The following is a 25,996-nucleotide window of genomic DNA, read 5'->3' on the forward strand; positions in this document are numbered from 1 at the left end:
ATTTTATTTATCTTTAAAAGATTTTATTTATTTATTTGTCAGAGAGGGAACACAAGCAGGGGGGAGCTGCATTCAGAGGGAGAAGCAGGCTCCCCGCTGAGCAGGGAGCCGGATGTGGACTCGATCCCAGGACGCCTGAGCTGAAGGCAGGCGCTTAACCAACTGAGCCACCCAGGTGCCCCTCAAATAAATAATCTTTAAAAAACAAAATTCACATGCTTTTTTTTCTTTTTTTAAAGAAAGCTAGTAAGAACCCTTTATCTTTTGTGTACCCTGAGTTTCATAAATCGGGATTTTCAAAAAACAGGAGCAACTTGTAAACCATCTAGATCTTTCTCATCACTGGACTCAAGGCCATCCTATGGCTTCAGTGAAGGGCTTCCTAGAGCACTTGATATGTGGAACTCATTAAACACCTGCCATTCAGTCACATATAAAAGAGACTCAAGGATAGAAGCAAAGTCTAACACCAACTAGTAATAATTACTGAGTGTCTCACTTACTGTGGGTCAGGCACTGTGCCAAGCACTTTGCCCACGTAATTCATTGGAATCCTGACGTTGCCATGAGTCAGGTGTTAGTAACACTTACAGATGAGGCACTCAGGATCAAAGTGATTAAGGTGTTTGCCCAAAGGTCCCACATCTAGTAAGACAACGTGCCCAAATTTGGGACCAAGCCTCTCTAACCATTACACCCCAGTGTTGCCTCCGGAAGGGCATGCAGATGCTCTGGGAGACACAGACAGGTGTGGCTCAAACCAACCTCCTCCTGGAACTCACCTGAGGCCCTCAGCCCCAGACCTTGTTTCTCTGCCTTGTCCACCTCTGTCAGCGTGCCCCCCCTCTCCACCGGACCTGAGCCTCATGTCTTTTTCTCTGAGGAGTGGCGCGTGCGCAGTTTCTGGTGTTTCCTCTCTGCGCAACTCACGCTTCCCATACATACCAAAGGCTGAGCTGAATCGGGTTTGCAATGTATTTTTTGGCACCTACAAGGTGCCTGGCCTGATGGGAACAAAAATGCTTTCCACACAGCTGTAGCTGACACTCAGGCTGGATCTGCACATCAGTTTTCCCCCATCTAAGTGGATTTCCCTGCAAACCCGAAAGATAGGGTCACGGCCCCTGTGCAGGGACCAACGTTCACGCCGAGCTGGGCAGACTCGGATCCTCCTAGGAAACCGGCCCGGCGGGAAGAGGATGAGGAAGAGGATGGGCGACCCCCACTACCATCCGAGGCTGAGGGAAGGAAAGGTGAGACTGGTCCGGTTGCCCTGCAGGCCGGGTCCTGAGCGCATTCACTCACTCGTCGAGACGACAATCACTGAAAGAACTAGGCTCTGTCCTGCGCACTGGGGATGGAGGCCCCTCCTGATCAGTGCCGCTCGCACTCTAGTAAGAGGAGTGGGGTGACCGGCGAGAGTCGCGAGGGCTCTGCAGGGGGTGGAGTCACTGGTGGTCTAGGAAGGCTTCCCGGAGGAGGAGGTGCTGGAGCTGTCGCTTGGAGGAGGAGGAGCTAACTAGGGGGCAGGAGGGGAAGGTCTCCTCAAAGAGGGAACCGTCAGCGAGGCCCTGGGCACTGAGCCCGAGAAGAGAGGCCCGCGGTGGGCAGGAACGACCCTTCAGACCCTTTAAGGCGGAGCGCCGCGGCGCGAGCAGGCGGGGGCGGTGCCAGGGCCCCTCGCGGCCGCTGATTGGGCGGTGCTCCCGATCGGAGCGGCTCCGCGGGCGCCGATTGGCGGGCAAGGGTCGGGCGCCGCCGCCAGGTGATACAGGGTGCTGGTTCCCGCGGACACGTGGGGGGCGCCGGGGGGCGGGGGGTGCCGGGGGGCGGGCGGTGGAGACGCGCAGGGCGCGCCGGGGGTGCAGCGCGGAGCTGCGGCGACGGTTCTCGAGACACGGCGGCCGCGGTGAGTGCGCGCGGGGGAGCCGGGCAGGGGCCGGGGCCGGCGGATCGCCGGGAGCGGGGCTCGGTCCCCGGGCGCGGAGGTGGGAGGAGGTCTCGCTTGGGGAGGAGCATCTCGGCCGCTTTCCTCTATCACCGCCACCGCCACCGTGGCCGTCCATCACCTCCGCCGTCACCTCCACCGTCCCTCCGCCAGCGTCCTGCCTCGCTCATCCCCTCGATCGTTCCGGGGAGTTTCTCTGCCCCGGGCCGGGGACCGTCAGCCCAAAGCCCTGGCCGCGCTCCACAGGAGTGACAATAATAGCAGGACTAGTGACCCACGCGGGGGAGCGCTCCGTGCCGCCCGGGCGCTGGCCCCGGCCGTGCCTTCTGAAAACAGCACTTTCCGCTCCCTGTCGTCTGCTCGGAGAGGCCATCCTCGACCAGCCTGTATTAAATAGCACCCCTCCACACACACACACACATCACGGATCCTCCTCACCCTACTATATCTTTCTCCAAATCACTTAAGCCCCCCTGAAATGTCGATTTCCAGTACCGTCCCCCCAGCCCTGCTTGGGAGCTCCCCGAGGGCTGGGACTTGGTTTTGTTCACCGCGCACATGGTTGGCGGGTGGAATATTGTCAGAGGAGTGGATAAATGAGCAGCCACAGGAGGCAACTGCTATTACTATCCCCACTTTACAGGTGAGGAAATGGAGGCTGAGAGGTTTTGTGGACCTCACAATCCATGATGTTGATCTTGACCTCTGGCTGCTTGGTCCAGTCCCCTCCCACCTGGTGGCCTAGGGCAGGAGGAGTGTGTCTGGACAGGGGAGCAGGCTCTTCTGTGTGGCTGAGCCAAAGGTAGTGGAGGTGGGGCAGGTGACCAGAGTGGCTCTGGCAGCCCCAGACCATCTGGGCAGGGAGGCCATCAGACTGAGAAAGCAGCTGTTTCGCTGATAAGATCAGCCCCCAGCACCTGAGGTGTTCCCGGCAGCTGGATAGACTGGGATTTGCCAGGCTCCCATGGTGGACACCCTGTTTACTTGGGAGAGGAGTCTGGGCAGGAGGACACTGCCATGGCCTAGGGGAAGAGCCCCCAGAGACCCAGGTTTGCTTCCCAACTCTCCCTTATGCTGTGTGACTTTGAGCAAGTGGCTTCACCCCTCTGAGCTACACTTTGCTAAGCCCAGAGTCCAGGCTGAGTGGTCTCCCAGGATGCTATAAAGGTGCCCCCCCCCATGACTCAATTCAGCTATGGTGCAGTGTAGTAGAGGGCTTCTACCCTTGACCCTCAAGGCAAGTCAACCCATCCAGTACCCTGTCTCTAAGCAGGACCACCTGGAAATTCTCAGAGGAGCAAAAGAAGAGCCCCAGCCTCATTCCAAAGGTGTCCCCCTAGAAAGGTGCTGGCGCAGCCAGGTTCCTGTGTAAAACCTTGGAAAAACAAGTGTGCTCCAAAGAGATAAGTGGGTGTTTGTGTCCAGAACGAGTTCCCAGGTCTGTTTCTGGGGTTAGGGTGAGCCTGGTACCGTCACTCATCCCTTGGGCAGCCCTCAGATCCTGGCCTGGGGCTGACATGCACCGGGAGGGAGGGAGAGGAAGAGAGAAACTTCCAGTTTCTTGGGGGATGGGGGAAGGATCAGGTGATGGTGGGGGGGTGCTCCCCACCCCCACTCTCTGGACAGTGGAGTGTCCCCAAGAAAGCTGCCGCTCTGGATCTGGAGGGAGGAGGCGGTTCGCAGCCCGAGACACAGCTGTCTCGGCATGTGTGAGAGAGAACGTGAGTGTGCCTGAGGACCCGCGCGGCTCTTTGCTGTCTTCTACCCGAGGTGTCTGAGGGCCTGTGGCGGCACAGGCAGGATGGGAGATGTGCTCCTCATCTCTCCCTCCTCCCACCCCTCCTTTATCTATTATTTTGTCTTCGCTTCTCTGTTCCCACGTCTGCTGGCTGCCTTTCAGCCTCTCCTCTTTCCCTCGCTCCCTTTTGCCCCATTTGTGGTTTGGTCTTTTTTCCTCCGCCGTCCAGGGCATCCCAGCCCATAATGTGATAAGGAAGTCAAGAGGTGAGTTCCCTGGAAGCCCCATCTCCATGCCTGGAACAGCGGCCACATAGCTTTTGTGCCAGTTACATGTCTAACTTTGTTGTATTTAAACATAAAATGGACCCAAAAAAACTATGGTTTTTAATAGGCAATGGACATGATGTGAGAAATGATCAGGATCAAAAAGTGGAGGGTGCGAGGCCAGAGAAGCAGGAGGGAAGAGGGTACAGGAGGGGGGGATCCAGGAGGGCATCCAGGGGACCATGCAGCCCTTATTTCTGGCTCTTCTGGCTCTGGCCACTCACTGAACATAGGGGGTTGCTCCCAGAATGTAGTGGGTGGCTGTCGCCCCCACCCTGGCCGAACCTGGGGCTGAAGTTCTGGGCGGGCAGAGGTAGGGGCCGTTCCTGGGCTCTTGGGGCTGGGAGTGTCAGTTCCTGAGCACCTGCAGGAAGGTGGGGCGAGCACCCCCAGGACACACCCATTTCCTACCCAGCGCCCTGATACCTGCTTTCTCCTGGAGGAATCCTGGCTCCCAGGCAGGCCTCTCCTTCTGCCTCGCTCTCCTTGACTGGGAGGTCTTCCTGTCTTTCTGTGTAAGGAGGGCCCTGAAAGTCGTCTGACCTTGCTGTCCTCCCAAGCTCCCTCCTGAACAGCAGGCTTTGGGGTCCCCCCATCCTCCATGTGTGCCTGTGAAGCGTCCCTCCTGCTCCTCCATTCTGTTCTAGAGCCCTCACATGATCCCAGGTTTGGGGATGAGGACATGGAGGCTCAGAGAGGTGGGGCCGTTTGCCCAAAGTCATACAGCATTTGGACCCAGATCTCTCTGATCCAAAGTGCAGTGATTGTAAGTAGTCTGGTGAGTAGCCAGGCAGGATGGGGGATGGAGGTGGGGTCTAAGTTGGCCCCAGGAGGGACTGAGGGAGCTGAGTCATGGGGGACCCAGGCAGAGGCAATCAGCCATTCTTTCTCAAGATGCCTTGCTTCCACGTTCACTGTGCACCAGCTGTGGTCATGAGCTCTAATGGGGAGTGAGCGCTATCCCTGTCCTTGAGGACAGTCTAGTAAGAGAGGTTTCCTTCTCTCCTCCACTAGTGGATCTGGGAAAGGGGCCCCACAAAAGACCAAAACCTGGGCTGGGTTGGGGGGCAGGGCTCCTCAGCCCCCTGGGGCCTTCAGTCAGGCTGGCCGAATGAGCCAGGGCCTGTGAAGCATGTCCCCAGCCTCAGCAGCTCAGGGCATCCAGCTCATGGGCCACTCCATAGAGCACAGAGCTCCTGCCCTGGAACCTGCTATGGCTCCCCACTGCCCACAGGGCACAGCCTAAATTCCCTTGGTGTGACATTTAAGGCTGATCCCAACCTGGCTCTGGCCCGCTCTTCTGGTAAGGTCTACCCAGGGGCTCCTCTGCAGACTGTTCTGGCAGTGTCATACCCCTCCTCTCAGGTGGTACCTTCCCAGGCTGCCCCGCTTCCCCTGGCACTTTGTGCAGGCTCGTTACGTGGCTCTCGCCCCTACTTGCACCCCGGGGCAGGCCCAGGCCAGAGCACAGAGGTGGCCTGCCACACCCCTCCCTTCAGCTCTTTCCCCAAAGCTCACTCCTCAGTGAGGCCTTCCTCGCTGTAGCAACCCCCAGCCTGCATCTCGCCGCCTCCTCTCTCCTTTGTCACCATCTAGCATATGCCCTGTCTTACTGACTGATTCGTTCAGTGTCCTTCCACACAAGCCTGTTGGCTCCCCGAGGGCAGGAGGGAGTCTGTCGTTTTGTTCTGGGCTGCGTATTCCCTGTGTCCGCAGTGCCCTGGCCATTGCCTGGCACACAGCAAGGGCTCAGGAAGGATTTGCGGGATGAAGGAGCTCACTGGCCTCTGAGGGGGAGCAGTGCGGCTCGAGCGCCCAGGAGCCATCCTTTCTCCCCTGCCCTTTGCAGCCTCCTATCCCGCGGAGCTCGAAGCCGGGCACCCTGGGGGCCATGCAGAGGGCCGGGGCAGGGGGCCGGAGGGCCTCCGACTGCGGCCCTGCCCCTCACCGGCCCAGGTGCATCACCAAGTTCGCCCAGGTGGGTGGGGCCGCCCCCGTGGGGTGTGCTCTGGTGGGCCGGGACTGAGTGCAGGTCCTGGGGGGTGGGGAGGAGCTCTTCCTGTCTTCCCTCCCGGCCCCAGACTCGAGAATGTGTGTGTGTGCCCAGATGAGGAGATGGGGCCTCAGAGGGGCAAAGAGACTTGACCGAGGCCACCTGCTGGGAAGGCAGCAGAGCCTGCTAGACCCCAAGTCCAGTGCTCTGTCACTGTCCACAGCTTACCCAACAGAGCAGAGTGTGGGGGGGGGGGGCAGGGGCGGAATCTGGAGGACTGGATCAGGAGCCATGGTCCTGACTGCCCTGCCTCCCTCCCGCCCTCACCACACCCCCAAGCAGTATGTGGGCTCCTTCCCGGTGGACGACCTGGACACCCAGGAGAGTGTGTGGCTCGTGCAACAACAGCTGTGGGCACTGAAGGTAGGGAGCTGGGGGCTGGGGTGGCACGTGCCTGTCCCTGGCAGGGATCACAGCCTGGGAAGGTCAGGCCATCATAGAGATGGAGCGGGTGAGGCCCAGGGAGGGGCGGAACCAAAGCCATTCTGAGAAGTGGGCCCAGCGAGGGCCACACCCAGGCACCTGAAGCCGTGTCCCTTATGCCCTGGGACCCCTTCCCTTGGGCAGTCATGACCTGCCCCATGGGTGGAAGCCACAGATGGGAGATGTGGGGGATGGTCATAACATGGCCAGCTAAGGCCCTGGCTGAGGGGTGGTCTGCCAGGCCCCATCCACACCTCCCCAGCTCCTGGGGAGTCCACTCTGCAGGGCCCAGTCCCTTGGCAGCCAGCGTGGAGTTGGCTGACCAGCCTGTGGTGACCGGTCCTAAGGCAGGGCAGGGCAGGGCCTGGAAGGTAATGCCTGCCCCCGACCAACTCTCTCCCACCTAGGATTGTCCCCGACGCCGGGCCGTCATCCTGAAATTCAGCCTTCAGGGCCTCAAGATCTACAGTGGGGAAGGCGAGGTAGGAGCCTGTGTGGGTGCAGGTGAGGACTGGAGAGGACCGGTGTCCTCCTCCCTCAGAATGCACCCGACCCTGCGCCACCCCTCGAGAGTCCCTGCCTCCCCAGCCTGCTCTGGGCCTTTGGACGTCCTCTCTCCAAGGGCCCGACCCTCAGCTTGGCAACGGTTTCTCACCCCCAGCCCCGGCCCTCCAAAATCTCCAGGCGCTACCTCCTGGCCTGAGTGTCAGGACCATCAGCCCCAGGTTTCTGCAGGCCCCGGGCCTCTGGGTAGGCCTGCCCAGGGTTGGCCGGGGGGCTGTGTGCTGAACACTAACCTTGTGCCAGACTGTGTACCCCACAACCCCGGGGCCAGTCTCCTAAGACTGGTGCGAATCGTGTCCCAGAGGTGTGCATTGCGGGGGCCCCGGGGTCAGGTCCTGGGCCATTTGCACGAGGTCTCACTGACCCCCACCCACAACCCCATCAGAGGGGGCACCGTCCCCACTCAGTAAGTGTCACAAGGGCTCAGAGGACTGTGCTTACCTGCCCAAGTCACCCAGAGAGCCAGATTCAAACCCTGGTCATCTGCCTCCAGAGACCAGGCATGCACCCCAGGGCCCACTGCCACTGCCTTTCCCCGTGACCCTGCAGGCCGTGAGCACTTTGCCGCTCAGTGCCATAGCATGGGGGGAGGGGGGCGGCAATCCCAGCCAGCAGGTTAGCAGTGGGGAGCAAGGGACCGAGCTGGGAGGCCATGTGAAGGATGAGGGTTCCCATTTGAAGTAGGGCTTAGGCAGGCATGGAAGGAGGGAAGAGTCCTTCCCCCAGAAGCCATGGGGCGAGGCGGGGGGGCCCTAAGCTGGGCACCCAGGCTGGAGAGCAGGCCCCGGAGGCCAGCCAGCAGGTGTGTGGGGCCCACAGGGCTAGCACCCACTGGGCCCGCAGCTGCAGGCCACGCGGCGGGTCTGATGGAGGCCGTCCTGCCCACTCCTCCCCAGGTGCTCCTGATGGCTCACGCTCTGAGGCGCATCCTCTACTCTACCTGGTGCCCAGCTGACTGCCAGTTTGCCTTCATGGCCCGAAACCCCCAGAGCCCGGCCAGCAAGCTCTTCTGCCACCTCTTTGTGGGCTGCCAGCCTGGAGAGGTATCTGGGGCACAGGGCTGGGGTTGGGGGTGTGCTGTGCGTCAGCATGGGCTCCGGGGACCAAGACCTTGGAGGGCTCAGCTAAGCTGGCCGGAGTCCCCTCCAGACAGGCACTCCTTGCCCCAACGGATCCTTCTGTGGCTCTGCCCACTGAGGACTCCACAAAAGCAGGTTAGTGGCCTCACCATTCTCCAGGGCCTGGAAATGGGGATCAGGCCATGTGCTTAGAAATTGGATGGTCACAGTGCCAGGCCTTTGCTCATGCTGTCTCTTGGCCTGGAATTCCCTTCCGCTTCTGGCAAGTTCCAGCTTGCCCTTCAAGGCCAGCGCATGTGTCTCTGAAACCTACCTGGAGTCCTCTGGACCACTCTTCCTTCTGAGGTCCCGGGACATGAAACACACTCTATCATCGGTCTGTCCCTAATCACAGACAATGGAATTCTTTGACAGCAGAAACTGGGGCCAGGTCTTGAACTGCTCTGGTGCGTGGCCCCATGGGGTTAGTGGGTGAGTGGGTAGATCCCAGAAGTCAAAGGCAGTACGACCACCACGAACAGCAGAGCCTTGGCAGCCAACCGTGTGGCCAGAGGAGGCTGGGCTCGGTGCCATCTAGCAACATTTGCCGTTACCCTGTATCTCAAGCTCTGTGCGGGCTCCTGGAAGGACAGGTGGCTGAGACATTGCCCTTGATCTTCCAAAGCTCACGGTTCCAACATGTTGGGGCTGGATAATGTGTGTTTGGGGTAGAACATACTGGCCCCGGAGCAGTGGGCTTTTGCTGGGAGCTCTCTGTGCTCCACTTCGCTAAAGAGCACAGGGAAGTGGGGATGGGGAAACTGAGGCCCGGAGGTGCCAAGCTCTGCCCAGAGTCACACAGCAGCCCCTAAGTGACAGAGCTGGGACTGGATCCCAGGTTGCGGGACTGGAGGGTCTGGGCTCATAGCCACTGCTCTAAAAGGGCGCGGACATAGGGTCGGGTAGTCAACCCAGGGGCAGGAGTGCATGTAGCCTATGTATTCCCAGCTCTAAGCATGCTGTCTGGAACAAAGCAGATGCTCAGGATCTGTTAAATGAACAAAGGAAGCTGGTAGGGAGGACTGCATGGTGGTGTTCTGAGGGATGAGTGGGAGTTTTCCCAGGAAGAATGGGGAAGAGGATCCCAAGCCAAGGGGTGCGTGCCCTAATGGTGAGTGGGTTGATGTCTAAGGAGTCCCCCAGGAAACCTGTCCTACCTGAGCCAGCCCCTTCCTCCCCCCTAGGTCCAGACCCTGCACCTGCTGCTCTGCCGATCCTTCCAGCTCGCTTACCTCTTGCAGCACCCTGAGCAGCGGGCACAGCCTGAGCCCTGCCTGGGGTCTGCAGGGGACATGCCCGTGAAACCACTGTCCAGCCCTGGGGGCCCTCCTGGCCTAGTACGGGAACCCTTCAGCCGTGATCAGCTCTCACAGAATGTGCACGCACTGGTCTCCTTCCGGCGGCTGCCAGCAGAGGGGCCTGCGGGCGGTGGGGTACGCTGCACCCCAGCCAGGGAGTGGGCAGTGGACAAGGGAACTGGGCGAGGGTTTGGGGGTCATGGGAGGGGAAGGCGGCACATCAGCGGGAAGGGGCTTTGCCTGACCTGACATGGGCCTGAGTCTGCCTGCCCCTGGGGGCCCCTCTTGGTGCCTTAGAAGGAGCTGCCAGAGTCAGAAGGCCGCGGGGGCACCCGCCATGCCTGCCTGGGGAATCCTTACTGCTCGCCCACGCTGGTGCGCAAGAAGGCCATTCGCAGCAAGGTGATCCGCTCTGGGGCTTACCGAGGCTGCACCTACGAGACTCAGCTGCAGCTGTCCGCTCGGGAGGCCTGTGAGTCGCAGGGGCTCGCCCGCCGCGTGGTTGCAGGGGTGCAGGCCGGGGTGCGCCCTTGTGAGTCGGAGGGCTGGGCCTGTGTGTGGATATGCCCGTGTCCACGTGAGTGTGCATCCAAGGTCTGCACGCCTGGGGGCTTGCCTGGGTGATCGGAGAGCTGGGGACGTGCTCCAGCGGGTGAGCAGGTGTGCGTGGGCTGTGCCGCGCGCGGATGTATCTGTGCGGGGGGGAGACCCGGGGAGGAGACAAGCATGGCCGGGATGGGGTCTGGAGCGCTGGGGCGGCCTGGGCTCCGGAGGGGACGGCCTCTCTCCCTCTGACCCCTGGGTGGTCTCCACAGTTCCTGCCGCGTGGGAGGCGTGGCCCCGGGGGCCTGGTGGCCCCTCGTGCCTGGTGGAGAGCGAGGGCAGCCTGACGGAGAACATCTGGGCCTTTGCTGGCATCTCCAGGTAGGAGGGGCCTGGCCTGGCTGGTGCGCAGCCCCTCGGGTGGGCAGAGGAATGGACTCTGGGCTCCCCCAGGGTCCTGACGTGTGCACCTTCCTGTGCAAGGGCAGAGCCATCCTGACCTTGGTGGCCCCGGGCCAGGGGCTTCCCCCACCGGGCCTGTTTTCTCAAATGTGAAATGGGGATAATCACAGGCCTGTGGAGAGGATCGGATGGGGTCATTCAGGCAAAGCTCTCAGCACCTCGTCTGTCACAGGGCAGCCGCTTCCTAACCGCCAGCTCTTCAAAACTCTCGGGGTTGGGTCTTGAAGCAGTCAGCTGTCAAGGGCCCCTTAGACGCCCCTTAGGAAGGAAGTCTAAAAGCTTCCCTTGGCGGAGGGCCTACTCTGGGTCAGGCACCGTTTCTGGTTATGCCATCGCCCAGGGGAGCGACGTGAGGCCGGGGTCCCGCCCTCAGCCTCTCCCCGCTGCCCTCCCAGGCCCAGCGCCCTCGCCCTGCTGCGGAGAGACGTGCTTGGGGCCTTCCTGCTGTGGCCCGAGCCCGGCGCCAGTGGCCAGTGGTGCCTGTCGGTGCGGACACAGTGCGGTGTGGTACCCCACCAGGTCTTCCGGAACCACCTGGGCCGCTACTGCGTGGAGGTGAGCGAGCGGGCAGCCTGCCCCGCCCCGGCCCCGCCCCTGGCCCGCAAGCCCCGCCCTTTCTGACCAGGGGTCCGGAACCCACTCGCCTCATCACGGTACCCCACTGGCTCTCTCTGGCCACACCCCTTATTTAACTAACTCTTCATCTAGTTTGTCACTGGCCCTGCTGGCCCCGCCCTCGGGTCTCCAGAGGGGGCTTTTTTTTTTTAAGATTTTATTTAATTATTTGATAGAGAGTGAGCGAGCACAATGGGGGGGGGCAGCAGAGGGAGAGGGAGAAGCAGACTCCCCACTGAGCAGGGAGTCGGCGGGGACTCGATCCCAGGACCCTGAGATCATGACCCGAGCCGAAGGCAGCCGCTTAGCCATGGGAGCCACCCAGGCGCCCCCAGAGTCTTGGGCCCAGGTCATGCCTCCCATTTCTATAGGAATCCCAGCTTTTAAAAGTGGCTTTCCCACACCCTAGCCCATCTTCTAGCAGAGCTGGAAACTGACTGAGAGCGGGCAGGCGCGGGCCTAAGCTCACCCAGCCTCCCGGCTTCCAGATCTGGAGTCTTGGCCTGACCACAGGTTTCCAGGGACTGGATGTGCGCCCTTATTACAGGCTGAATGGCTCAGTCCTGTCCAGGCTGGCAAGAGAGAAAGAGAGGAGACAGTGTCTGGCTCTGCCGTGAGCAGGACGGTGACCTCTCTGAGCTCGAATTTTCTCCCTTCTGAAGTGGGGCAAGATCCCTTTTGAGGGGGTGGCGGGTGCCCAGAGTGGAGCCATGGGGGAGGGGAAGCTGGAGCTTCAGCCCTTTCCGCCCTAGCACCTGCCTGCCGAGTTTGCCAGCCTGGAGGCCCTGGTGGAGCATCACGCTGGGACCGAGCGCAGCCTCTTCTGCTCCCTGGACATGGGCCATCTGAACCCCAGCTACGAAGATCAGGACTGCGGGTCCGAGGGCAGACCCCCCCGGACACTGCGGCCTCTTGGCCATGCCAAGTCAGAGGCAGAGCTGCAGGGCCTGGGCTAGGAGGCTCACCCCCTGGACCTACCTCACCCTGGGTCCTGGACCTCAACAGGCCGCCCTGCCCTTCTGCCACCCTGCTGGTCACCAGTTCCATCCAGTCACTCTGACCCTTGGACCAGTCTTCCATCACTTCACTGACTGTGGTAGGGGGGAGCCCTGACATTGGGGATCGCTGGGGGCTTCTCACGAGACATGGGGCCTGCCGAGATTGGAGGAGGGGCAGGCGGAGCTCCAGGCTTCCATTCACTTGCTGGGTGACTTTGGAAGCTTGTCTCTGGGCTTCACTTTACTCCTAGGCGGGGAGCTTTCTGAGGGGCGCAGGAAGGTTTGTTCATGAGGGATGTGGCCCTCTCCTAAGGAGGCCAGGCCTTGGGGCCCTGACCAGGAGTCTCCCGAGAGTACCCAGAGGTAGCCAGGCACATGAGGGGGAGGTGTCTGGAAAGGCAGGAGTGAGTTCTCACCATGGGCGAGGACCTGGGGGCGAGCCACTCTGTCCAGGAGAGAAACAGAACTTGGAGGAGCTGATGGTCACAGTGGCTGGGCTGAGCTGCACCCAGGCTGACAGAGCACAGCCCGTGTCTCAAAGCATCTGACGTTAAGGGAGTCTTCCACCGAATTCTATGAATTCTGTTCATAGGAATGAGGCTTAGGAGGGCACAGAAGGGCGGGATGGACAAAGAGCCACGCCCCCCCACCAAGCCCGCACCCAGGTGGACATCTGTGAATAGAAGGGACGTGAGCCCACGGGGCAAAGAATCTCTGTGCTGCTTAGAAAGGCTGGGTTGTCTGCAGTCAAATCCACAGGGTTGTGATTCCTGCCCCCACGCCGCCGAGGACCACCAAGGCGCACGCACACACACACACACAGGTTCATTTCCTTTGTCCATTTGACTGGGAGGGGCCAGCAGTGAGCCACAGGTGTACAGGGGTGGCCCGGGTCCTATTCAACTCATCCTGCAGGCCAGTCTGGGTTTAGGGGCTGCCTGGGAAGCCACCTGATTCTGGTCCACTTCCCATAACGTGGCGCTGGCCATGGTTGTCAGGGGCTGCTTCACCAGGCCTGCCCCACTGGCGATGGGGTCAGAGCAGAACCATCCAAAGGTGGATCCGATGTGGGCCCTGCCAGAGGGGCCTTGGCCTCAGCGGGCAGGGGGGGTACAGGGAAATGACTCTGGCCTAAGGCACTGGCCCTGCAGTGACTGACAGGTCCAGGTACCCCGCCCCTTTCTAATAAGTAAGCTCGAAAGATGGACATGAATACCGAATTATTTAGGGCACAAGTTCACTTTGGAGGAACTTCTATTCCTGAGGCAGAGGGCGAGTCACGAATGTGGGGGCTGCCCTCTCCCGCATCTGGGAGTGGGATGTGACTGTTCTGTGCCTTGAACATGACGGATTTCTGACTCCTGGGAGGGAGAGGGCAGCCCTGATGGAAGAGAAAGAAGGGAGGCTCCTCAGGAGGTCAGGCCTGGGCTTCCCAGCTTACAACCGCCTGCCCAGGAAGTGGTCTGGGCTGGGGACCGTGTCACTCTCATCACGGGATAGCAGGGGTGGGAGGCGGCTGTCCTTTGGGGGTTCTCACCAGAACCACAGCGCTGAGTTTACACTGAATTGGAGGGGGGACTGGGACTCAATTTACAGCCATTTCCACCAGGACGCATGGTCCCTCGTGGGAGGCCTGGTCTCGCATTTCCCTCACAAGGAGAGGGGTTTGCCGATCCCGTGTCCAGAATTACAGCACCCGAGACACACGTTTAAGACCTGGTGAGTGGCCCGGGCTGAGGCCAAAGCCTACCTCTGTGAGAGATGGGTTTTGTTGAGCACATCCTCCATGTGGACGAGGTATCAGGAATGTTCTCAAAGCACTTTAACATTGTCACACAGTATTCATCACGTGGTATGCATAGGGCAAGGTTTTTGACCCACGTGTGCAGATGCTTCAATGTCTTAATCATAGATCAGTTTTCTCTTTGTTCCACCTGGGTAACCAGCTCTCCTTACTGTGTGGACTTGAAACAAATAAAATGCATTTCTTCGGATTGTCTAGTACAGACTTTTCCTTTGAAAGGCAAGGTCTTTGTCCAGTTTGCCTATCTTGGTTTGCCAACCATAACTTCAGCTGGTGCTGAATGGTGAACCAGAGGGATCCTGTTCTCAGGGGCTCAGGATGACCTGAAGGAACAGGGTAGGTAGATTTATTCAAATCATATCTCTTCTGTTAAAACCTTCAGTAGGTATTTCCTGCAGGAAAATGACAGCCGCTATTCTGGCTGGAGGGACTTGGGCTGCGCGGGGGGGATATTGGCCTGGCAACCTCTCCGGCCAAAAGACTTTGGCTCTCACAAATAGTTTGGTTTTGTTTTTTAACCTGCGTCTTAGAAAAAATGAGGGCGGCATTAGAAGGACGCTTTGCTCTGTCGGAGGCAGCCCTCCCCTGAGTCAGTAGAGGGATGTGGATAAAAGGCAGCAAGGTCCCTGTCGCCTCAGTAGGTCTCTTAACTACCGGGTGAGGCCCTGACTCCTGTATCTCTCCCCGTCCTAGCTGGGCAACCTCGGGCAAATTGCTTAACCTCTCTGAACTGGGCAGTGGGGATTAGAGGAGAGAGCTGACGCTCCCGCGAAGCGGGCCGCCCCGGCCAGCCAACAGCTAGGGGACGCTCCTGCGCGACTCTCCCAGCCGCGGGGTGCAGAGAACGCGCCGACCCCCCTGCCCCCCCACCCCGGGAGCCGCCGGCTGTGACGCCACGGGCGTTGCCCGGCAACCGCGAACGCCGCGGCGGCGCGCGTGCCCGCGGGCGGCTGGGGAGGCTCCGGGGCTCGGGTCCTGCGGCGGCGCCTGCAGCGCGGATCCCCCCCCACTGCCTCCTCCCCGGGCCGGGCCTCAGGGACGGGCGAGCCCGGGCGCGGGAGGAGGCGGCGGCCCCGGCTCCGGTCCTGCGACCCCCCACCCCGCCGCGCCCCTCCTCCTCTCGGGGCGCCCCCCGAGGAGTCCCGGCCGCCCGCCGCGACCGCGGCCCCGCCCCCGCCGCGAGGCCCCGCCCCCCGCGCCCGGGGCTGGCCCCGCCCCCTAAGCCCGGCCGTCCCGTGTCCCGGCCGCGCCGCCCACGTCGGGCCGCGCCCTGGGGACCCCCGCCGCGGCGCCATGGCCTCGGAGTCGGTGAAGGTGGTGGTGCGCTGCCGCCCCATGAACCAGCGGGAGCGGGAGCTGAACTGCCAGCCTGTGGTGACGGTGGACTCCGCGCGCGGCCAGTGCTTCATCCAGAACCCGGGCGCCGCCAACGAGCCGCCCAAGCAGTTCACCTTCGACGGCGCCTACTACATGGACCACTTCACCGAACAGATCTACAACGAGATCGCCTACCCGCTGGTGGAGGTGAGGGCGCCCGGGGGGCCTGAAGGGACAGCATTGTCCCCGAGCTGGGCGGGAACGGCCTTCTGGAGGAAGTAGGTGGACACCAACAGGTTGGGCTGAAGTCTTTGGTTTAGGCAGGAGGCAGCTGGAACCCACCTACAACGTCCACGTTCCAGTGTCCACTGTCCGCAAGGCCAGAGCTGGCCCTCGCCCCCACCCCTTCCAGCCCCCTGCCCACAAGGACTCCAGTCTCCAAGACTACTTGCCCTCCACCATCATCTGAGAACTTGAGGACTTCTCTAAACGCTCTAGCCACTTCCCCCAGCCACCACCTCCTCCTCTTCCCAGGCTGTGGCCTCTGCTTTCTCCCCTCAGCATTCAGAATCCTCTCTCATCCCCCCTCATACAAAGATCTCTGCTTCCCTCCTTCTGCCTTTGTCTGGGAGGAATGGAAACCGTTTAGCTTTGGTCTAGCCCATCATCATCTTCTCAGCGGTTTAGGAACAAAGAAGCAACACCAGTTTGTCACCCTTTATAGGGCTTTTGCTTTCAGGAGCACTCACACTAGGTCGCTTGTACATTTCACAGATGGGGAGACTGAGGCCCAGAAGAGGGAAACTTGCCCAAACTCCCATGGTAGGTTTCTAGCAGAGGAGTGGCGGGAGGTACGCCTCATGTCTTCTGGCCAAGGGCTCTTCCTTTCTACCAGCATCTCCCCAACTGTTCAACGAGTCACTAGTTAAGTGAGATGTCACAGGTTGTCCCAGGAAAAAAGGAAAAGTTTGGGAAATGCTGCATACGCCCTCCCTCACATGAAGCTTCACAGGGCACATTAAGATACCCGAGGCTCTGGGGAGTCCTGCAGGAAAGGAACTGATTTGACTTCCTGAACCCAGTGTTTCCAAAATGCACTTTAGAACCTTTGTTGTTTTCGCTGGCAGGCCAGTTAACATCCTTCAGAGCACCTCCTTTGGCTGCCCCATCTCTTCTACCGAGGCTCAGTCAAAGCCCTTGAGAGCGTTGAAGTGTTGGTTCTGAAGCCCAGAACTCCCCAGTGGTCAGGGCCCGATGGAAATGATGCCCGGGGGATGAGGGCAGCTCTCCCCTAGGTTGTGGTCCCAGATGCTGGGGATGGCCAGGCCGTCCTTCTGTTGTCCGGCACTCCCAGGCTGGAAGGGACCTGAAGGGTTGTGTCTGGTCACCCCCCCCCATTGGGTCCTCGAATGTCCACCCAGTGGCAGGAGTTCACTCTTCCCAAAGCAGCCCCTTTCCCCTTTGCTTCTTGGCTCCTAGAAGACCGTTCTGCATGGTGAGCCAGAGTCAGCGTCTCTTTCAGCCACCTGCCGTGGCTCTGTCCCTGAGGCCCTACAGACCTCCTCTGCTCCCTTGTCCAGGATTGGCCCCTTAGAGATTTAAAGATTCCAAGATTGAGTCCTCCTTGGCCTTGTTCATGGGTCCCTGCCTCATCCTGGAAGCAATCCCCTGAGCACGCTTCCCTCATCAGGGTCCTCAGGAAACCCCAGCCCAGGGTGGGAGACACTAAGGACACAGTGGCTCTATCACATCTCCCCTCTGGCTCTCCCTCCTGTCCTGAGTTCCCCCACTACTTGGGATTCTCTGCCAGACACCTGCCTCCCTCTGGACATCCCCCAGAGCCTCGCATTCAACACGACAGCAGCTCGTTTTCATTCCTTCATCTACTCGGGTAGCAAGTAGCAGCTCCACACCAGGCCCGTCCTCAGCTTGGGGAGCACAGCCCTGAAGGAGTCATAGGCTCTGCCCTCTGTGAGCTCATGGTCAGGGGGAGGAGCAGCTAAGCTAATAGCTACAATCTAAGGTGATGAAGAGGAGGAAAAGCCTGGGGCACGTTGGCAGCTAGAGAACCTGGGCTTGGAGGGCATGGGAAGGGAGGGGAAGGCTGGGAGGGCTTCCTGAAAGTGGTGAGGTTTAAGTTGAGACCTCAAGAATGAGAGGAGTAGGTAAGAAGGTGGAGGAAAGGGCCTTCCAGGTGGAGGCCTACATTTGACTCTGTGGACATGTATAGAGCTGCAGTCCTCATCCCTGGTGGGGAAACTGAGGTCAGGAGTATCACAGAATGAATTGGGGTGGTTTTGATACCCAGCACAGTGCCTGGTCCCCTGCTCCATCCTGCTGCCTCCCATTAAATGAGCAGCACGCAAAGCACAGCTCAGGTGGCTCTGAGCCAGGAGCAGCTGCACCGTTAGGGCCAGGGGGCCGTGTGTCTGCCCTTCGGGGCTCTGAGCCCGCTTCCGGGCTCTCCCAGGGCTTCTGCCACCTCCACGGGGCCTCCTGTCCAGGCCCTTGCCTTTGGGTCCCTATTGCACAAAGCCCCCAGCACTTCTGACCGCCCCTTCTTGCCCTTTTCTTTCCTGCTTCTCCAGCCCTCAAATCCAGTCCCTATTCCTGATCTTCTCCGACGCTGGCTGATCTCTTTGGCTTTCCTGAGTGCTGCCCACCCCAGACCCACCCTTCTGCCCACTCAGCACATTCTCACGGGAGCTCCTCACCTCCGCACCTGGCCCGCCGCCTGGTCCACGGGCTCTTTCCCAGCCGGCGACTTTGCCATCTGCCCCTTCTCCCGGCTTCACACCCATGGCCTTAGATTTGCCCCTGATGAGCTGCCCCCAGCCCACACACGGGCCAGGTACTGTGGTTTCTACGATGCCCAGACGTCAATGCAGTAGAAGCCATAGGATTCGGTCCCTGGATGGGATATTCAGCGGTTTGCTTGGGAAGGGGCAGAAGGGGGACATGAGGCAATATAAGACAGATGCTCTTAAAACATTTTTTTAAGGTTTATTGATTTCAGAGAGAGAGAGAGAGAGAAATGCAAGCAGGGGGTGGGGCAGAGGGAGAGAAGCAGACTCCCTGCTGAGCACAGAACCCGATGTGGGGCTCAGTCCCAAGACCTGGAGATCAGGACCTGAGCTGAAATCAGGAGTTGGACGCTTGACCGACGGAGCCACCCAGGTGCCCCGGGACAGATGCTTTTTATTTCAGTTGCAATAGTTATGTGTTTAATGTAAAGTAGGAAAAATACTTAGCACATCCAACCTGTAATGCAGTTTCATGGGAATTACAGGTGAGGACGACAGCAAGTTAAAGAGTCTGTTAGCAGTTGATTTCCTGCAAGTCCGCTGGTTAGTACTAGAGTGGGGAGACGTGCAGAACCTGGGGTGGAGGTACAGAGTGGCCCACATTTAGGACCCATTCCACGGGCAAGCTCGTCCCTTGAAGATCTGGAGGCATCACTTGATGGGTGAGACCTTTTTGAAATCTTCTGTTTTGCCTTAAAAATGCACATAAAATTGTTTTCTGCTTCACTCCAGAACAATGCTGTTCTGTAGAACTTTCTGCAGTGGTGGAAATGTTCTGTATCGGGGCTACCCCTGGCCATCGGTGGCAGGTGAGCCCTTGAACTGAGGCTAGTGCTACTGAAGGACTGAATTTTAATTTTGTTTAAAATCAAGCTGAATTGGGACGCCTGGGTGGCTCAGTCGGTTGGGCGTCTGCCTTCGGCTCGGGTCATGATCCTGGGGTCCTGGGATCAAGCCCCGCATCGGGCTCCCTACTCCGCGGGAAGCCTGCTTCTCCCTCTCCCACTCCCCCTGCTTGTGTTCCCTCTCTCGCTGTGTCTCTCTCTGTCAAATAAATAAATAAAATCTTTAAAAATAAATAAATAAAATAAAATCAAGTTAAATTTGAATAATTACATGTGGCTAGTGGCCGCCACATTGAACAGCACAGCTCTGGAGCAATGATTTCCAATACAAATGTAATGTGAGCCATGTACTTAATTTAAATGTTCTAGTAACCACATTTTATTTTATTTTATTAAGATATTTGTTGTTTTATATAATATGATTTGTGATAGGTGTGACTTTTTTAATTTTTAACTTAATTTTTTTAAAATTTTTATTTTTTATTTTTTAGAGAGAGCGTAAGCAGGGGTGAAGGGCAGTGGGAGAGGGAGAGAGAGAATCTTAAGCAGCCTCCACGCCCAGCACGGAGCCCCCATGCGGGGCTCGATCTCACGACCCTGAGATCCTGACCTGAGCCTAAACCAAGAGTCAGACGCTCAACCTACTGAGCATTTTAGAAAGGGAAAGGAAATAAAGGGAAATTAGCTTTAATAATAGATTCTGTTGGGTGCCTGGGTGGCTCAGTTGGTTAAGCGACTGCCTTCAGCTCAGGTCATGATCCTGGAGTCCCGGGATCGAGTCCCGCATCGGGCTCCCTGCTTGGCAGGGAGTCTGCTTCTCCCTCTGACCCTCCTCCCTCTCATGCTCTCTGTCTCTCATTCTCTCTCTCTCAAATAAATAAATAAAATCTTTAAAAAAAATAATAATAGATTCTGTTTAACCCAGTATATCCAAAATATTATTTCAAGAAAACATACTAATAAATGTTGTCATTGTATAGTAACAGTGAGATATTTTTCATTCTTTCTTCATGCAAAGTCTTTGAAATCAGCTATGTGTTTTACATTGTAGCATGTCTCCATGCAGATGCTAAAGGGTCAACAGTTAAAATGAAATGAAACAAAAAGTAAAGTGATGTTTAATGGAAAAACATTTTGTACTGGTTCAGTTAAGTGTAAATGCACTAAAATCAGATCAAATAAATTCAGTTTCTCAGTCTCACTGAGCCCATTTCTAGTATGGCTCGTGGCTACCCTACCTGACAGTGAAGCAGTCTCTATTTTTGTGTAGAATACCTTCTTTGGGTTTCGGTGACACTGATACTCTGGGCCCTGCATCATGTTGATCACCGGGGCTGCAGGTGTCCCCGGCTCTGAGGAGCCCAGCAGGTGATCAGGCTGCCCTTGCCTACCCCTCCCCCCCGCAGGGGGCTGTCCCTGTGTGCAGCCCCCCACCCTCTGATGAGGTGCAGGAACCCACACAGTGGTCAGGGCTTCCTTGGACAAAGGAGAGGTGTTCGTCCAGTTCTGCCCATAAAAATGAGGCGTAGTCCTCAGAGAAGCTGTGAATTGTGACTTTGGGCCTCCTTCAGCAGCGGTCCCTGGGGATCCCGAGCCCCACGGTGGTCCACAGGATGGGTCTTTGCAGTGTCGCTGGGCGTAGATGCCAGGTGGGCCCTCGGGGCCTGGGAGCAGCTCTCCTGTGCTGACACAGGCTCCCCCCTCCCCCATGCTGAGTTCTAGAATCAATGAGCTCATGAGCTCTGCAAGGGCAGGGACTGGGGTCGCACCTTGTTCATCCCTGTGTCCCGGCTGGAGCGTGGTGCCCATGCCTATGGAAAGAATAAATGTGTCCATGAATGAAGACTGACTTTAGGGCTGCTCCTGGTTTCCTTCTTTCCTTCTCTCCCCTCCTCCCTGCTCTACCTGCCCTCAGCCTCTGACCCCTCTGCACCCCGTCAGCCTGGAAGGCTGTCCTCTTCCTGACACCTGTCAGAACCCCGAGCCACCTTTTAGCTCCCCCACTCTGTCCGCCCTACCCAGGAGGCTCTGTGATGCCCCCCTTGCACCCCCTCTCCTTGCCCGCTCCCTGGACACCTGCACTTGCCTCGTATGAGGATCACTTGTGTGTGTCAGTCTCCCCACCAGGAGGTGAGCTCCTTGGGGACACAGCTGGGACTTACTCATCTCTGCACCTCCTGCCGGCCAGGTGCCATCATGGTGGACGAGCCGGGGAGGGGCCCCAAGTGCCACCGGGCTGGCCAGCCTGACAACCGGGGTTGTGGTCCCCCCACGCAGGGTGTCACTGAGGGCTACAATGGCACCATCTTCGCTTATGGCCAGACGGGCAGCGGGAAGTCCTTTACCATGCAGGGCCTGCCGGACCCATCTTCGCAGAGAGGCATCATCCCCAGGGCCTTCGAGCACGTTTTCGAGAGTGTCCAGGTAGGGGCCTCGCGGCGGGAAGGGGAGCGCCGGCGGGAAGGGTCTGGGGGCCCCCCTGGACGTTCGGGCGATGGGTCCCGGAGCGCCGGTGCCCTACAGCGAGGACTCTGAGCCTGTGGGAGCCTGCTGTGACCCGACACACACGAGCAGAGGCAGGCTCTGGTTTCCGAAAGGGGGTGGGAGAACTTCACATTGAGAAAATTCTGCCTCCCAGTTCCATGCTTTTCTCCTGCCATTTTTGGACTTTAGCATTGCACTTGCTGTCCCACGCGGACCCGATGACCCAGAGCACCGGCCCGAGAAGCGGTTGTAACGATCAGAGCCTCTCTTTTTTATTAAGCAGCTGCTACAGACCAGGCCTAGTGCAAAGCCCTTTGCATCATTGCAACCCCCACCCTGGCCCCGGGAGGTCACCACTGTCCCCATTTTTGAGATAGGGAAGCCCAGGCTTATTGCCCTTCTATGCTGGGCAAGACCGATGAGGTCTCAGCTACAGGTGAGAATTGCTCCGGTGGTCACCCCTGGCCATGAGCAGAGATTCCTGCATCAGGGAAATGGCAGGGTGGGGACTGCGACCCCGGTCAGCCGCAGAGCCTACCGTACCTGCTCCCAGGACTCATTTTGGTGCCCCCCCACCAGGAACATTTGCGACAAGGAGAGATCAGACCATAACCAGTGCTTGGTCCTTACCTGTGGCCTCAGTTTCCCTACCTGAGTAAGGGGGAGGCCTCTCTCATTTCGTTTCCCCTGAGGCTGTGGAGAGAGCATGCGACAGTAGCAATATGAGAATTATGCAATCAGAGGAGCCCGGGGGGCCCACCGAGCTGGAGAGGAGGGGCGGGCGGCTGACCAGGCAGGCGGGCAGGGCCAGGAGGGTTGGGGACTCCCCTCCCCTTGATGTCGTCACCTCTCCTGCCGCGATGTCCTTCCGTGACGTCCTGGCTGCAGAGGGGGAAGGCGACAGGGCCAGCGTTGGCAGGCTTCTTTGCTGTCCCTGTCCACGCCCTGCAGTGTGCAGAGAATACCAAGTTCCTGGTCCGGGCCTCCTACCTGGAGATCTACAATGAAGATGTCCGTGACCTTCTGGGGGCTGACACCAAGCAGAAGCTGGAGGTGGGCGCGGACGTGGCCGGGGCAGGGAGGGGCAGGGGAAGGGTGGAGGTTGGCATCGGGAGGAGCTCCCTCAGAAGCACGGGGAAGGTATCCTGGGGGCACATGCACCGGTTCAGACTAGAGTGGGGACTTTTGAACTTGAATTTTGGAGGATTCTCAGAGTGCTTGTTGCAGGGGAGGGGCTCACCGGCCTACCCCCGACCACACAGTGGGGGACTGGACCTCACCTGGGGTCATGCCACCTATATCTGGTGAAGTAGATGGCGTCTTGTGATAGATTTCATTTGAAAAATGGGTTCCACTTCTAAAAATATTACTTTGAAAATCTCTAAGGGCCCAAAAAGCTAGAAAGACGGTGATTATGATTATCATTTATTGAGCACGATTTACTGACTGCTTTAGGCACATGATCTTATTACTAGTCCCAGCGATCCTGTTGGGTAGCTGCTGTCCCCAGTCTCCCAGTGTGGGAAGGCACGCTTAGGTTAATTCACTTGTCTATGTGTGTGGCCAAAACTGGACTTGAACCCAGGTCTGTTTGACTTCAAGGTCCTGAATCTCAACCATCCCATTTCATGGCTGTTCGTGGCCTCAGATTCTGGGACTTTGTTCCCCTTTGCAAGGGGTCTGGTGCAGGGCGCCCAAGGACCGGTGACCTGACCCTTATAAAGTGAGGACTGAAGAGGGCGGTGAGGATGAGCCGCTCGCAGAGCCCAAAGCACAGAAGGCATTCAGCGTGCTGCTGTGAGGGGGTCACACAAGACAGGCAGGACTTGGCTGACCCTTTGGGGAGCCCAGCGAGGTCAAGTGACCTGCCAGGACCAGACAGCCAGTTGGTGGCAAGGTTGGACCCAGGTCTAGGCCTGAGTGTGAGGCCTGGATTATGTGTCCTCTCTGGGACTCCTTAAATGCTGGGTGGGCCAGGTCAGGGCCAAGGGGGAGGGGCCCGCACAGGGGTGGGGGAGGGGGGGGGCTGAAGCCATCCTGTGGCCAGAATGCCGGGGGCTGCCCGACTCCCATGCTTCTTACCTGACCAAGCAACCAAGAGGCCCACCTCCTTCAGAGTCAGAATGCCCGAGTTGGAGCGTCACCCCCAAGGTTGCCATGGAGATTCCCATTTTATGGGTGAAATTGTCTGAGAGAATGTGACTTGCCTGAGGCTAGGAAGCCACAGAGGCAGGGTTGGACATTTTCTTTCTTTTTTAAAAAAGGTTTTTTAAATGAACGAATGAATGAATGAATGAATGAATGAAATAGAGCGTGTGCTAGTGCAGGGAGGGGCAGAGACGGAGGGGGAGGAAGAGGGAAAGAATCCCAAGCAGACTCTGCGCTGAGCACGGAGCCCAGCACGGGGCTTGATCTCATGACCCTGAGCTGAAAATCAAGAGTTGGACGCTCAACCATCAGCTATCAACAGACTGAGCCACCCGGGAATCCCCAGGGTTGGACATTTTCTGTGACAAACTGCTTGAGTCTCCCCAGGGCACATGCCTTGACAGCCACGGGAAGGGGGGCAGAACCAGGTGAAGGGGCTGCCGCCGATGCCTCCCGGCCCTCCTCACCCCCGGTGACCTCTAGATTGGACAGGATGTCGGAATCACCTGGGTCCCCCCAGTCCCCCTATTCAGCTTGAGCCTCCTACTTGTCCCCTGACCACCCCCCCCCCACTGGCCCTGGGTTCACCCGTGGGGTCTGTGAGTTCCTCTCTGACCTGCGACCACTCTTTGATCCAAGTGAACAGATCAGACCCCAGGGAGCAGCTGTCTTTAAAAATGTGTTTGTTCTGGCCATACTATGGAAAAATCCCTAAGAATTTGAGCTGGAAAAACCCTTGAGAGCTTCTAGTCGGCCCTTTCCTAGTACAGATGAGGAAACTGAGTCCCAGGGAAGGGAAGGGACGTGGCCAAGGCCACACAGCTAATTACTGGTAACGGTATTGGTACCAGACCTTGTGGGATCTGAATGGTCAGGTGCTTCCCTGCCAGAATTTTTTGGGGTCAGCAATATAGAGACTGCCTCGGGGCCAGTAGTGGGGTTCCGGCCAAGGGAGGTGCATCCATCATGCAGCAAAGACTGGGATGACCTCCGGGTGCCAGGCGCCAGGCCATGTGCTACAGCGGGTCCCCACGGGTGTGTGACCTCCCTTCCTCCCAGGCCCCATCCCGACGGGGCCGCGGCCTGGCACCTCCTCCTCAGCTCCTGACAAACACAGCAGCGCTTTGCTCGTTCTATGCAGGAACCTCCAGCCGCCCACCTGGAGTCTTTCTACTGTCTTCTCTATCCTGGAGCTGGAGCAGCTGAGTCATAGCTCAGCCCCCAGACGGGGAAAAGGTGGGGTGGGGAGGAAGGCACAGGACGTTGCTCCCACGTGTCAGTCCCAAAAGGCCAGCCTGGGGGATCAGGGTCCCCACCCCCACCCCCGCCAACCTGCACTGGGGCAGCAGGGGGCCCTTCTCCCCTCCTTCCACACCCAGGACTCTAGAATGGCCTCCATTACCCAGGCCCTGAGGGCCAGCAGCTGTGCCCCTGCCCCATGTGGGCCCCAGGCCTCAGGCTTGGTGAGTCAGGCTGCCTGGGGGGGGGGGGCGGGGGCTGCCAGTGACAGGTGCCCTCCGAGACACTCCCTGCCGCCGGTGCAAGGGGGGGGTGTGTGTGTGTGACCCGCTGTCCCCTGGAGAAGGCGCAGATGGTTGCTCCTGGGAACCTCAGAACAACCTTAGGAGGAGGTGCTGCTCTGATCCTTTATTACAGAGGAGGAAACTGAGGCAATGCACCTGGGTAAGACCAGCCGCCAGGCACACAGTCAGGAAAGGGTGAGGCTGGATTTGAATCCAGGTGTCCAGGCCCCACAGCACGGGCTCTGAACCCGTGCTTAACACAGGGCCTGAAGGTTTTGGTGATTAGTGGTGAGTAGATCAGCCGGGTGAGGGATTTGGGGAGGCAGAGTTTCACTCCCTCCCTCAACCATCACCACCAACCACCCTCATGGAGGCAGCCCACGCTGGGCGGTGGAGGTGAGGCCCTCACCACCTCTCAGTGTACTGGGGTCCCGTGTCAGGAGCCCCTCCTCCCTGGGGGCATCTGCCCCTCGCTGGCCGCATCCCAGCATCCCAGCCGTTGCCATGGTGCCCAGGCTCCGGGCTGGGTCTCAGGGAGGAGCAGTTACTCGGGCACTCAGAGCCTCCCTGGGAGAGCAGGGCTGAGGCCTACAAATAGGGCAGTGGCTTCCCTACTTGAAGGCTCACCCCCCGCCCCCGTGCCCTGTGCTGGTGGCACCCCTCTGCGTACCCACTGGACTGGCTTTTAGCTCCATCCTCTTCTCAGTCCTCATAGTGGTCTTGCAGAAATAGAATTTATCATCATCTGACAGAAGAGGGAACCAGGACGAAGAGAGGCAAATTGACTTCTCCAACCAGCAAGGGGCAGAGCCAGGTCTCTAACCCTGGAGGGCTGCCCGACTAGGAGACTAGGAGCCTGCTGCTCCCCCAGAGGCTGGATCAACCGCTCACTCCCCAGGGCCCAGGGCCCAGGCCGAGGTCACAGCAGGCGGCAGCCCAGGCCCCCGGGGCCTGGTGATGGGAGCCAGAGGGCACTACCAGAGCA

The 25,996-nt window shown here is 58.8% G+C and overlaps 2 protein-coding genes across 6 annotated transcripts in view; both read left to right on the top strand.

Annotated features, from left to right (window-relative positions):
* Window positions 1-892: 892 nt before the first annotated feature.
* Window positions 893-14,080, top strand: SH2D5 (SH2 domain containing 5). 4 transcript variants are annotated; one of them, XM_036099117.2, is made up of 10 exons: window positions 895-1,253; window positions 5,862-5,990; window positions 6,345-6,428; window positions 6,896-6,970; window positions 7,949-8,095; window positions 9,355-9,603; window positions 9,766-9,940; window positions 10,284-10,392; window positions 10,869-11,028; window positions 11,841-14,080. In XM_036099117.2, exons 1-10 carry the CDS (start codon window positions 1,200-1,202, stop codon window positions 12,042-12,044), a joined length of 1,386 nt encoding a protein of 461 aa, XP_035955010.1. In that variant the 5' UTR covers window positions 895-1,199; the 3' UTR covers window positions 12,045-14,080. The 4 variants fall into 4 exon arrangements, with proteins under 4 accessions (XP_077929830.1, XP_035955010.1, XP_035955011.1 ...); XM_036099118.2 differs by having other exon boundaries at window positions 896-1,253; window positions 6,348-6,428; XM_036099119.2 differs by lacking the exon at window positions 895-1,253 and adding an exon at window positions 1,834-1,909.
* A 1,103-nt stretch (window positions 14,081-15,183) lies between these two features.
* KIF17 (kinesin family member 17) overlaps window positions 15,184-25,996 on the top strand; it is a 42,738-nt gene continuing 31,925 nt past the window's right edge. For both annotated transcript variants that reach the window (XM_078073705.1, XM_078073706.1), the window contains exons 1-3: window positions 15,184-15,414; window positions 21,134-21,280; window positions 22,292-22,393. In XM_078073705.1, the coding sequence (XP_077929831.1) occupies window positions 15,184-15,414; window positions 21,134-21,280; window positions 22,292-22,393 (480 nt within the window). The remainder of the gene's footprint in view (window positions 15,415-21,133; window positions 21,281-22,291; window positions 22,394-25,996) is intronic.

This window comes from Halichoerus grypus, chromosome 5 (assembly GCF_964656455.1).
Source record: "Halichoerus grypus chromosome 5, mHalGry1.hap1.1, whole genome shotgun sequence".
NCBI classification, from domain to species: Eukaryota; Metazoa; Chordata; class Mammalia; order Carnivora; family Phocidae; genus Halichoerus; species Halichoerus grypus.